The sequence below is a fragment of the Drosophila melanogaster genome, chromosome X, assembly GCF_000001215.4.
Source record: "Drosophila melanogaster chromosome X".
Classification (NCBI taxonomy): Eukaryota; Metazoa; Arthropoda; class Insecta; order Diptera; family Drosophilidae; genus Drosophila; species Drosophila melanogaster.
In genome coordinates, this window is record NC_004354.4 from 8,396,953 (window position 1) to 8,408,003 (window position 11,051).

General features: G+C 46.9%; 2 protein-coding genes and 1 pseudogene across 3 annotated transcripts; 1 reads left to right on the top strand and 2 right to left on the bottom strand.

Annotated features, from left to right (window-relative positions):
- Positions 1-204: 204 nt before the first annotated feature.
- On the bottom strand, positions 205-1,346 carry CR15345 (annotated as a pseudogene).
- Positions 1,347-1,987: 641 nt separating this feature from the next.
- CG10555 (uncharacterized protein) lies at positions 1,988-7,564 on the top strand. Of its 2 annotated transcripts, none has more exons than NM_001298087.1 (3): positions 1,988-3,051; positions 3,165-3,720; positions 3,997-7,564. In NM_001298087.1, the coding sequence occupies exons 1-3, from the start codon at positions 2,443-2,445 to the stop codon at positions 5,610-5,612; spliced, it is 2,781 nt and encodes a 926-aa protein (NP_001285016.1). In that variant the 5' UTR covers positions 1,988-2,442; the 3' UTR covers positions 5,613-7,564. The 2 variants fall into 2 exon arrangements, with proteins under 2 accessions (NP_001285016.1, NP_572474.2); NM_132246.3 differs by having other exon boundaries at positions 3,997-6,990.
- Positions 7,565-7,582: 18 nt separating this feature from the next.
- PIG-T (Phosphatidylinositol glycan anchor biosynthesis class T) lies at positions 7,583-10,311 on the bottom strand. The gene is made up of 2 exons (NM_132247.4): positions 9,843-10,311; positions 7,583-9,634 (listed from the first exon to the last, which is right to left on the bottom strand). The coding sequence occupies exons 1-2, from the start codon at positions 10,015-10,017 to the stop codon at positions 7,908-7,910; spliced, it is 1,902 nt and encodes a 633-aa protein (NP_572475.1). The 5' UTR covers positions 10,018-10,311; the 3' UTR covers positions 7,583-7,907.
- Between the last annotated feature and the right edge of the window lie 740 nt (positions 10,312-11,051).

Below are 11,051 nucleotides of genomic sequence, written 5' to 3' on the forward strand. Positions count from 1 at the left end.
AAGTTGCATTTTATTTAGTGCAGACAAGACACTACAACATATGTATGTATGTACATATGTACATATGTTGTATGTATGTATGTTGGCCTACTTCAAATTCGCATTAGGCAGCTTGCAGCGGACAAAGACAGCGGATATCCCATGGATTCGTTTTAATTATCGCAATAAACAATTGGCTGTGCGGTAAAGAACTTTAATTGCAGCAGCAGTTTCACTCAGTTTTATTCCTCGAAAAGCAGAGTTAAGTAGCTACAATAGTCGTTTCGATGCGAGTTCAAAACAAACTACTTCATTAGTTCACTTAAATATATACATCATTACGAGTTTGTTTCACAGAAAGAAGTCAGTAATAATCGCAGACATGAGCAGTTACACTTATTCTTTAAATATTTTAAATCACTTTTCTGCTAGCACTTGTTAGTATCATAACACAAGCTCATACAATACTATCAAATAGATCTTTACAAATCAAAATACATCTTCATAGATAACATCCTTAATTTCCTTATTTATATGTATATAAAATAAACATTTTTACATTGACGTATTTGTGGTTTGGTTGCACTTTGCTGTCATCCTGCATCTCAACGATTCGAGGAGTACCTTCGAGGACATTCTCTTCAATGTCCTCCAGTCTTAATGTGCTCAGTTCGCTGTAATCTTCTTCCTCTGAGAGATCTTCGTTGATGGACTCATTCTTGACGTGGCATTGGAATCGCTCATCCTCGGTGGACTCTTGCTCTGGCTGATGCACTTCAGTCTCATGGTTTGAATTCTCTCCTTCTCCGGTGTCGACTTCTGCATCTCTTTCTGTTCCGAAATCGTTGCTACTTTCAAATTGATAAACTAGTTTCAAACTCCTCCATCTCGACTTGGAATTGCTGCTCATTGCTAGCGGCTAAGTGGAAGTGTGGATCAAACGTTTCCTTTCATCCGACCAACCTTTTATTTCAGATTCCTTGAGAAATTGGTGACTCCTTCTGCATTTTGTAATTATCTTAAAGGCACTTTTGGCATCCTTTAGGCGCGGCAGACAAATGGTTTCGGGTAGGAAATCCCCTTTATAAAATGGATATTGTATGCACTGGGATAAGATATATATTATATGGTAATATTATATTATATCCCAAATTTTGTGGAACATCAAATGAATTGACCATGACTTCCGGACTTTCCAAGCAAGTGCGGCAAATTCTCGACTTTGTCCTTTAATTCAGACATTTAAATATATATTTCAATAGATTCTAGTTCATATGCACTTACATTTTAATATAATATTACAACATATTCCAAAAGCAAATCAACAAATGATTTTGTTTACATCGATATTGCATTAATCACCCTGTTCAACCGCATTAGCCAGTGCTGCTAACGTTAAAAAGTACCTGGGTTGAGTAGCTAAAAAGTAAATGTGCATTAACTAATAGCTAAGTCATGAGTCTTATTCAAATTGTAAAATTAAAAAAAAAGACGTTAAAATAAACACGTTTTCAAAAATTCACTAATATATTTATGTATATATATATATATGGCTTAAGTAAATTACTAAGTAAAATTAAGTCAAGCAGGACAATCGTAAACAAATTAGAAAGTAATATTGCACTTTTCAATTAAAAATAAAATTACATTTAAAATAGCAACAACAAGAAACCGGTATCCATTTTAACCAGTGCTGCAAATCGCTGCGTTACAACACTGATTACAACACAATCGAACGCCATGTTGAGGCGACCTAGCACGTTCAGTCCTAATCGTCATGCAAGCCATATTATGTTGTCATTTCAAATTAACTATACATAGCTTAAAGACTTGTTAAGAGATTTGGTTACATGCCGAGTCATTTAATTAATTTTTTTTGACCACCTTTATATTTAAATGTGCTTAATGAAGCATATAAAACCACACTTTGAATTCGAAATCAACCCTAACACAGTCTGTTCCTCGGCTGTTAACTAACAGCCCGGCTTGATCATGCATTCGACCGATTAATCGGCCTGAGCCGCCTGTGTTATCGTTTTAAGCGTCGTTGCGTTCCATGCAATTTGCGAAAAAGTGTCGGAAAATTAATGAAAAATATGCCATTTTCCATTGCCAACCTGTGAGGGTCGTCGCACGCGAACAATTGCTAGCCGAATTAGCAACGAATTTTCCGCATAGCCGGCGTTTTTCCGTGCAGCGAAAAACAAGCAAAAGAGAAAAAAGATAGCCACTTCTTGGCCCGTGTACGTGTGCGTGTGTTTGCGTGTCTTTAATTGTGTGTGTGTTTGTGCTAGCACTCGCGGTTGTTTGTGTGTGTGTGTGTGTGCGAGTGTGTATGTGAAGAAAAAGCCGCACACTGCGAAAATTTTCCTTTCCTTTCCCCAACGGTCGAATATAACCGCTAAAATTGTGGAAAAACAGGAGAAAACCCCCAAGCGGAAGAAGAAGACTGCAGCCAGTAAAATGTCTGCAGTTTATTCGCCGCAACCGCCGCAGCAGCAGCCGCAACAGCAGCAGCAACTGCAGCAGCAGCAGCAGCAGCCTCCCCCGCCACAACAACAGCAGCAGCAGCAACAACAATTGCAGCAACCTCCACCTAACTCCGCGCCCAATCAACAACCGCCTGGATCCGGAGTAGGTCCCGGCGGAGGAGGAGGTGGCATACCAGGCGGCGGTGGCATCCTGTCCATGGGCATGCAGCAGCAGCAGCAACGTCCGCCCATGGGCGTCCCAGGATCACCGGGCAGCATCATCTCTGGCGGCGGCGGTGGCGGCGGTGTGATTGGTGGCGGTGGTATGCCCGGTGGCGGAATGATGGTCACACCAACGTCAACACCACGCGGCGGAGCCAATATGCAGGGCGGCGGAGGTGGTGGTGTGCCGCAGCAAGTGAATTCGGCGCAAATCCAAAAGATGCTCGACGAGAATTGCGGCCTCATCCAGACGATTCAGGACTTCCAGAGCATGGGCAAGGCGCAGGAGTGCATGTCCTATCACGTTGCGCTGCATCGCAATCTGGTCTACCTCGCCCAGTTGGCCGATCCCGCCATGAACATCTCACAAATACTGCCGGTGGGTAAAAAGAACAAAGTGCACGATCATAAGATTTGCTATTTCATTGAACTTGACTTGGCTCAACATCTCTTTCTGATCGCCAATAATGTATACCATCTATCCCCCCGCAGCCGCCGCACATCCTCCAAACGCAAGCGATGCAGCAGGGTGGCCAGCAGACGCCGCCAACCGGACCGCACGGCATGCTGGGTGGTCCGCCGCAACAGCAGCAGCAGCCGGGACAGGGTCCAGTGCCGGGACAACCTGGTCAGGGTCCGCCGCAGATGGGCATGCAACAGCATGGCGGCGATCCGCAGGGACCGCCCGTTCAGATGCCGCCCTACGGCGCCCAACAGCAGCCGCAGCCACATCCTGGCCTGCCGCCGGGCGCTCAACAGCAATCTCAGCAACAGCAGCAGCAGCAACAACAGCAGCAGCAGCAGCAGCAGCAGCAACAACAACAACAGCAGGCAGCAGCAGCGGCGGCAGCAGCAGCAGCGGCAGCTGCCGTAGCAGCCGGCCAACAGCAGGGACCGCAGGTCAGCCAAGCGGGCCCGCAGCAACAGCAGCAGCAGCAGCATCCCGTCTATCGGAATGCCCAGGGTCAAGGACAGCCGGGAGCTGGGCAGGTACCTGGCCAGGGCCAGGGGCCGGTTCAGTCCGTCATCAATCCGAATGCCGCGCCCAGTAAGTGTAGTGTAGCCGCTCAAGACGATGACGATGATCGGATGTGGTTGGACTTCATTTTAAAAGAATTCGATATCGATGCCTTTAGTTTTGACCAATTTCTGTGATATTAAAAAACTGTTGATTTGTTGAATATAATTCGAAATCCTAACATATTGTTTAAGAATTTAATTTAATTTGGGTATAACCCCAAAAAAAAAAAAAAAACGTTTAGTCAGTGGTATGTTGTAGGCTGTGATTTTACTCATCTCCATCCAAACATCTTTCGCCTTGCAGATCAACAGCGTCCTAACAACGGACCCCTCTCCGGACCGCAGAATCCCCAGCAACAGCAACAGCAGCCGCAACCAGGCGGTCAACAGCCGCCCAACCAACAGCAACAGCAGCAGCAGACCGGTCCCGGCGGACCAGGACCGCAGCCAGGTGCCGGCGGACCAGGTGTACCGCCGCCACAGAGTCCGTATCGCGTCAGCTATCAACAGCAACAGCAGCAGCACAGCCACTATCCAGGCTATCCGCCACAGCCGCAGACGCAGTACCAGCCGCAGGGCGCCTATCCCTATGGACCGCCAACACAGGGCTATGGGCCACCGCCGCCGGGACCACCAAATGCCGCTCAAGGTGGCTACCATCATGGTCCGGCCGGTGCGGCGACGGGAGCCAGTGGGCATGGCTATCAGCCGAATGCCGGAGCCGGACAAGGACCACCGCCGGGTGCATATCCACCGCCGCCCGGTAGCCAGCAAGTTCCACCGGTGCCGGGACAACAGCAACCGCCGCCGGGACCACCGCCACCCGGACAGCCGCCGACTGGTGGCCAGCAGCAACCGCCACCTGGACCGCCGCAAAGTCAATACGGTCCGCCGCCGCCGCAGAACTCCGCCGGTGGACCGCCTCCGATGGGCTATGCGGGCTATCCGCCGAATCCGGGACAGTATGGCCAGGCTGGTGCTGGCGGTGGACCACCGCCCAGTGGCTACTGGCCGCCACCACCACCCACGAGCAGCGCCCAGAGTCCCTATCAGGCGTATCAACAGCAGCAGCAGCAGCAAGCGGCCGCTGGTGGCGGAGCAGGTGCACCGCCGGGCAGTAGCTATCCGGGTGGACCGCCGACTAGCGGGGCAGCGCCACCACCACCGCCGGGCGGAGCGTACAGCACCACGGCGCCCAGTCAGACGCCACCGCCACAGGGAGGCGGCGGAGCAGGCGGTGGCAACAACAATCCAAACGGACCCAATGCACAGCAATCGACGCCGCCGCCGCAGGGCGGAGCTGGTGGCGGAGCGGGGCCCAGCGGACCTGGCGGAGCTGGTCAGCAGTATGCGGGACCACCGCAACAACAACCGCAGCAGCAACAGCCACCGGGTGTAGTGGTTTCCGGCGTTGCGCCGCTGCCCACGCAAGTCCAGCCCACTTACTCGACGCCTGGCAATTACAATCAGCAGCCAGGAGCTCCGCCGCCGCCCAATCAGCAACAGCAACAACAGCAGCAGCAGCAGCAACAACAACAACAGACACCGCCATCGGCTGGCGGATCCGCCGGCGGCGGAGGAGCACCAAATGCCCAGGGACAGGGCAATCAGCAACCGCCTCCGAATGGAGCCACACCGCCGATGCCACCGAATCAATACCAGCCGGCACCGGGCGCACCACAAGGACCATACGGTGGACCGCCACCACCACAGGCGTATGGACCACCGCCGCCGGGTAGCGCGTATCCTGGCCACGCTTACCATCAGCCACCTCAGGCCGGTGGCTATGCACAGTATCCGCCGACGCAGGGCTATCAGGGCTATAGGCCCGCCGGCGCACAGATGCCGCCGCCAGGAGCACCACAGGGTCCACCACCAACCGGCGCATACGGATATTATAGCCAACAGCCGCCCCAATGAGGAAGGGACAGCCTATTACCGCCGCTGCCACCTGGCTGTCTCCACAACAAGTAATTCTCGACTGAGATTCGCTGGTTGAAGGTGGAGAGGAGATTGGGATCTACAGGCCGATCATCGATGGAGAAGGAGGTGATGCAGCGCGAGTAATAGCATAACTGGACGACAACAAAGGAGCAGACGAAGCAGATTGCGTTACACTAGGCATATGATTAAGAATTGTATCGGCACAGCAGCATGGAGGAGCATGAGCATGAAGGCGGAGGAGAGGACTACGATTAGAGCTAAGTGTGTGGAAGACGCGGTAGATGAAGATGGATTATAAGTAGTAGGATTACGGATAGAAGACGGACGAGTAAGCATAAGACTTAAAGTAGGCGAAAAGAACGACGAATGAGAAATGAAGACGAGATGGAAATTCAGGATTCCCACATTCAAGCAGCGAATTCCTCGAATTTCGAACTGAACTGTACGAAAGTTGCAGGCAGTTTTTTTTTAAATTCGGTGATAAATAGCAGAAGCAAGTAGCAGGCGAGAAAATGAACCGGAAAGCGTAGAACTAGAACAAAAGAATGGAAAGCAAACACGTAGTGAAGAAGCGATCTAGAACTAAGTAAGCTGATTAAGATGCGCAAGCGAACAAGAAATCGTGTCCTAGGCCCAAAAAATGCAAAACAAAATGGATGGATCGATTACTCGGGATTGCTCAAGTTTTGAGCTTAGTGACGAATCACTTGCATGGGCAATGGGCTGGTGTAGTCTATATGGATTCTATAGCTATATCAAATACATGATGGGTCTTCAAAGAATTACCCCAGTTTTTTTTGCTTGTAATTGCTTATGGATTACGCCGCCCATTTCTGGGAATATCCAATCAATCCATAGCAATCGATCCATCCTATTATACATATATATATTTATATATTATTAATTCTCTCTTTTAAGTAGGTTCCGCTCCCCTTTGAAAACGATTATTCTAAACGATTTATACATATACATATATTAATATACTTAAGTGTAGGGAAGAGGACGATGGAGCAGCAGAATAATAGTGCGTGTTTTAAACCCTAAATTAATGACCTAAATATTTTAACTATATATATGTGTATTTTGTATTTTTGCGTTTGTCTTTTTGTCTGTCTGTTTTAGTCTGTTATTTTAATGTTTGTGCATTTTTTTTTGTGTAGCAATTTTACATTTAATTATCCTCGGTATCCATTTTCCCGATTTCTTCCAAAAGTTTATTTTTTTTGCAGCGAAAGATTGTAATTTGTAAAAGCCAATATATATTTATACGATAAGCTTACATTTACTATTTAAAGTTAAACTAAAAACTATAAATAGCAAGCGCAAATCATGAATAAATCTTAAATTTAAAGTTAAACAAAAAGGCGAATGCATTGGAAATTTTGAGCAAACGGAGGACGAGCAGTGTACAGTGAACACTCTCTATGCCAACGCAGATACATATAAATGCCAATAATCCTAAAACAAGATTAATTTTAACTATAATTGAAATTTAAAATGAAATACTTTATGTAAGTGCTGTTAACGATTATTACAATTATTTGCTTGCACTTTAGAGAGTTTCAAATTGATATCTAAATTATTTATTAAATATGCAAAATTATGTAAGATTAGTTAAAATCTAAATCTAAGAGCTAAAAAATTTGGACAACATTTAACGCAACTCGCTAGCAAGGTAAAAAACAAAAAAAAAAATTGAAACTGAAATCGTTACGTATTTCCAAAAGTTCCACTAGGCACATAGAATCTTTCTCGCTCTAATTAAGAGTCTGGCTATTTCTGCGCTGCTCTAATCCGATCTGATATAATCTGATTCCATATACCGATTATTTCAGCATTCACATCGAGACATTTTGATATATGTTTATCAAATAGCATTTAGAAATTTCTATTTTCGAAATGCAAAATAAAAACAAAATCGAAAAAGTTATAAAAACAAAACGTGCATTTTCACTTTGTTTATTTCGTTACAAATTTGGTTAGCTTTCTAAAAAGCTAAAAGTATACTTTGCAATTCTCATTCTTACATTGTTTATACATATTTCATCTACAATATATATAGAAATCCCATGGCGATTTCTTTGATTTTTCTTAGCAAAATAACTGAAAATACTGTTTTTGAAAACCCCCGAAATAAATTGAAATAACTTAAAAATCGAGAATTGCAACCCAGTTTGGTATCCTTGTGAATATACTTTATTGGAATTGTAAGGGTATACTATCAGTGGGAGCTTATCACGACTCCCGATGGCTGTTTTTTTGTATCACCTCCTAGTCCTGCTCCTCCTCCTCCTCCTCGTCGAGATCTTCCAGCAGCGGCTGGTCGCCCGATGGACTGCCTGGCGATATCGCTGCTCTCCCCGATGCAACTCCAGTTGCTGCTGCTCCTGCCGCTGGCAATCCTTCGCCCTCGGCAGCTGTCTCATCGGTGGCCTTGCCGCGCCGGAAAAGCTGATTGAAGATCTTCTTAACAAAATTCTTCGGCGCCGATGTCTGACGACCGACAATGATCATCTTGGTGGCCACACTGTGTATGGGTCCAAAGGCCAGGGCAACCACTGTGCATGCGAGACAGATCACATTGTACGGCATGCTAAAGTCCGGCGTGGGCAGTGAGACAATCAGCGCTTCCGTGTGCAAACTGAGAACATAACTCGGACGTGTGGCATTGAACGAATGCTCAAAGAGATGCCCCTCCGGCGGCAGAGCGGTATAGTTTCTGCCCATCGGCAGTTGGCTGGACACAATGGCCGAGCCGATGTAATGGCCGTGATTCGCATCCGGCGGATACTCCAACCATTTGAGCAGCAAATAATCCACATCGATGCTTATCAGCGCCGATGTCTGGCCGGGCAGCATGAAGCCAATTTCCAAATGGGACGGCAGTTCCCTCTGCTTGCCGGGCGTATAGTGGAGCAGCTTGAAGGTCAATCGCTGGCCTCCGTATTCGTTGACCCGCTGCGGCTTGCGACGTATGGAAAGGGTGTGCAAATAGGCGTGCACATACCACGGTATCACCTCCTGCAGCATTATGGGCAGGGCGTCGTAGTGCGAGTTCGTCACCTCCGTAACGATCCTGCCACGCTCCTGGCCGTGTCCCAATAGATAACGATGAACCGTCACCGGTGGCAGTGATGGCTTCGCCAAATTGCGACGACGATTTGCGCTCTTCGGCGCCAGCCAGGCGACATTAAACAGCCGTTCGCCGGCCTCTTTGAACTGCTCGTGCATATCGTAGACGGAATAGACGACACTATGCCCACCACGAGTGGTCTTCACTTCGTGCACGGGTTCTGGAACCAGCTGATAGCGCTCGCCCAGCTCGTTGCGCTGCACATAGATCTTGGAGCTCTCGGCCAGCTCACAATAGCCATTCAGTCCCATGCCGAACAGGCGGCGCAGCGAGAAATCATTGTTGCTCAATTCGAACAGACGGAGATCGTAGACCAAGTTGGCCGTCTGCGTCAGCTCCACAATGCAATTGTCCTCATCGTGATCCTCGCAGAGCACGCGCACCTTCAGGCCCAGCGAATGGTATTTGGTGTTGTGTACATGTCCCGAGTTGAGAAGTGAGGCAAAGCCTGAGGCACTACCGCATGGCAGTAGTTTCTTCCACGGCGTCAGATTCTCCGTGCACACGATCTCACGCGGCAATGTGGCATAGCGAACGAATCTTTGGCCATTGGCTGGCATAAATTGTGGACGAATCAAGTGCCTCGGTGCAATGCTATTCGTATTGTCGACGAAATTCAACGAGGCGCACAACACGCCCGAGAAAACGTTGGCCAACTCCTTCCACTGGCGATCCACATCCCGGTTGGTCAAATTTGCGCCACTGAACCACGCCCACATCTCGGCACCGCTGGTGGCCTCCACAATGGGATAGCCCCATGTCTCGTAGCGCCACAGTCCCTGGGTTAGGCCAATGTGCAGCTCCTTTACCGCAAACTGCTGCAACAGCTCCGCAATTACTCGAGGCGTCAATTGGGTGTGGTAAACTGAAAGAGCAAATGGTAGACACAATATAAGCATTTAATCGGTTAACCAGAAGTTCTAATGATGCTTCAATGGGGCGCATATGTATACATATATGTAGGAACACCTTTCGGCATGCAATGGCCTGTATTTTCGTATGCCGGTGGGTGAGATTCCCGCCCCATTTTTGCAATCGCAATGATGCGGACTTCGGCCGCTGAAAAAACTCACGATTATCCTTTTCGCCGTAGTGCCAGCGCGTGGTGAACTGAAAGTAGGTGTTGACATGGTCGCCGGACAATGGACGAACCACTAGCTCCTCGTGGAATCGTTCGTCATCGCGTCCCAAATTCGCGTCGGCATTAGGTGCAACCAGCAGCAGCAAGACAAACGCCACCGGATACATGCTGGCCCATAGGTTCAGTGCCAGTTCCTCCGCCCTTAGTCCGTTTCGGTTCTAACGACAGCTGATGATCCGTTTTAATGTATTTTATTTTATTTTATTTATATTTATTTATTTTTTTTGTGTTTAGGTTACCGCGACATCCGTAAATGTCGTGGAATTATTTGGCCAGCCGGATATGGAAATGCAAAATGGAAATTGCCACGGACTTAAGGTTGCAAAGATTTATAAGTTTATTTTAATTTGGTGTAGTAAATCTTTGATGTTTTCGTTTTTAGAGAGATGGTAGATGTCTTGGTATTTTTCCAGGGCTGGAAAGTGCTGCCTAGCAGTGTTGTATAACTTGTGGGATACGTTATCGATAACGTTACATTGGTCACACATGTTATTGTTTGTAACGTGCATTTGATTCAAAATATAATTGTCAAATGCGTTATCGCTGAGAAGTCTGTTAAAAAGAATTTGTACCAAAGCAAAAAATCCACCACATCCACGAGTTGGGCTTACAACTAAAGCACCATAAATGAGAAAGCGCGCCAAAATCGAGCATCATCAAAAGTGAGTAATAAAGGAAAAAGCGAAATAAAGTAGCTGCAATCTTACGGAATCGTGAGCCCGCCAAAAATTTGGCGTACACCCAAAGAGAAAACGCGAATAAGGTATAACAAATAATGCTCGGACAGCGAAAGAAGGAATAGGGAATCGAGAGAAAGATAAAACAATTTATTGGAATTCTTAGTGAAAAGTTAGAAATAAAGGAAAAAGTGGACAAAAAAAAACTGCACTTTCGATGTATTTTAATACTCAAATTTTATTAACATAGAAATTAACGATTAGACAGACCGTTTTCTGGCTGACCGTTTTATATACCGTATATACTGTGAAAAATACTACATAATACTCATGGGTGTGGAACACCGCTTAATCATTGGTTTATGTCCAGGATAAAAATTTTAAACGTCGTTTATACCTTTTTAAAACAATCTATAGTTAATCAAAAAGAATAAATATAAATAAATAAAGAGTGAAAACAAAGC

Coding starts and splice junctions, on each gene's coding strand:
- CG10555 (NM_001298087.1), top strand. CDS start 2,443: ATGTCTGCAGTTTATTCGCCGCAACCGCCGCAGCAGCAGCCGCAACAG. Junction 3,052..3,164: donor ACATCTCACAAATACTGCCG/GTGGGTAAAAAG, acceptor ATCCCCCCGCAG/CCGCCGCACATCCTCCAAAC. Junction 3,721..3,996: donor CAATCCGAATGCCGCGCCCA/GTAAGTGTAGTG, acceptor TTCGCCTTGCAG/ATCAACAGCGTCCTAACAAC.
- PIG-T (NM_132247.4), bottom strand. CDS start 10,017: ATGTATCCGGTGGCGTTTGTCTTGCTGCTGCTGGTTGCACCTAATGCC. Junction 9,635..9,842: donor CTACGGCGAAAAGGATAATC/GTGAGTTTTTTC, acceptor TTGCTCTTTCAG/TTTACCACACCCAATTGACG.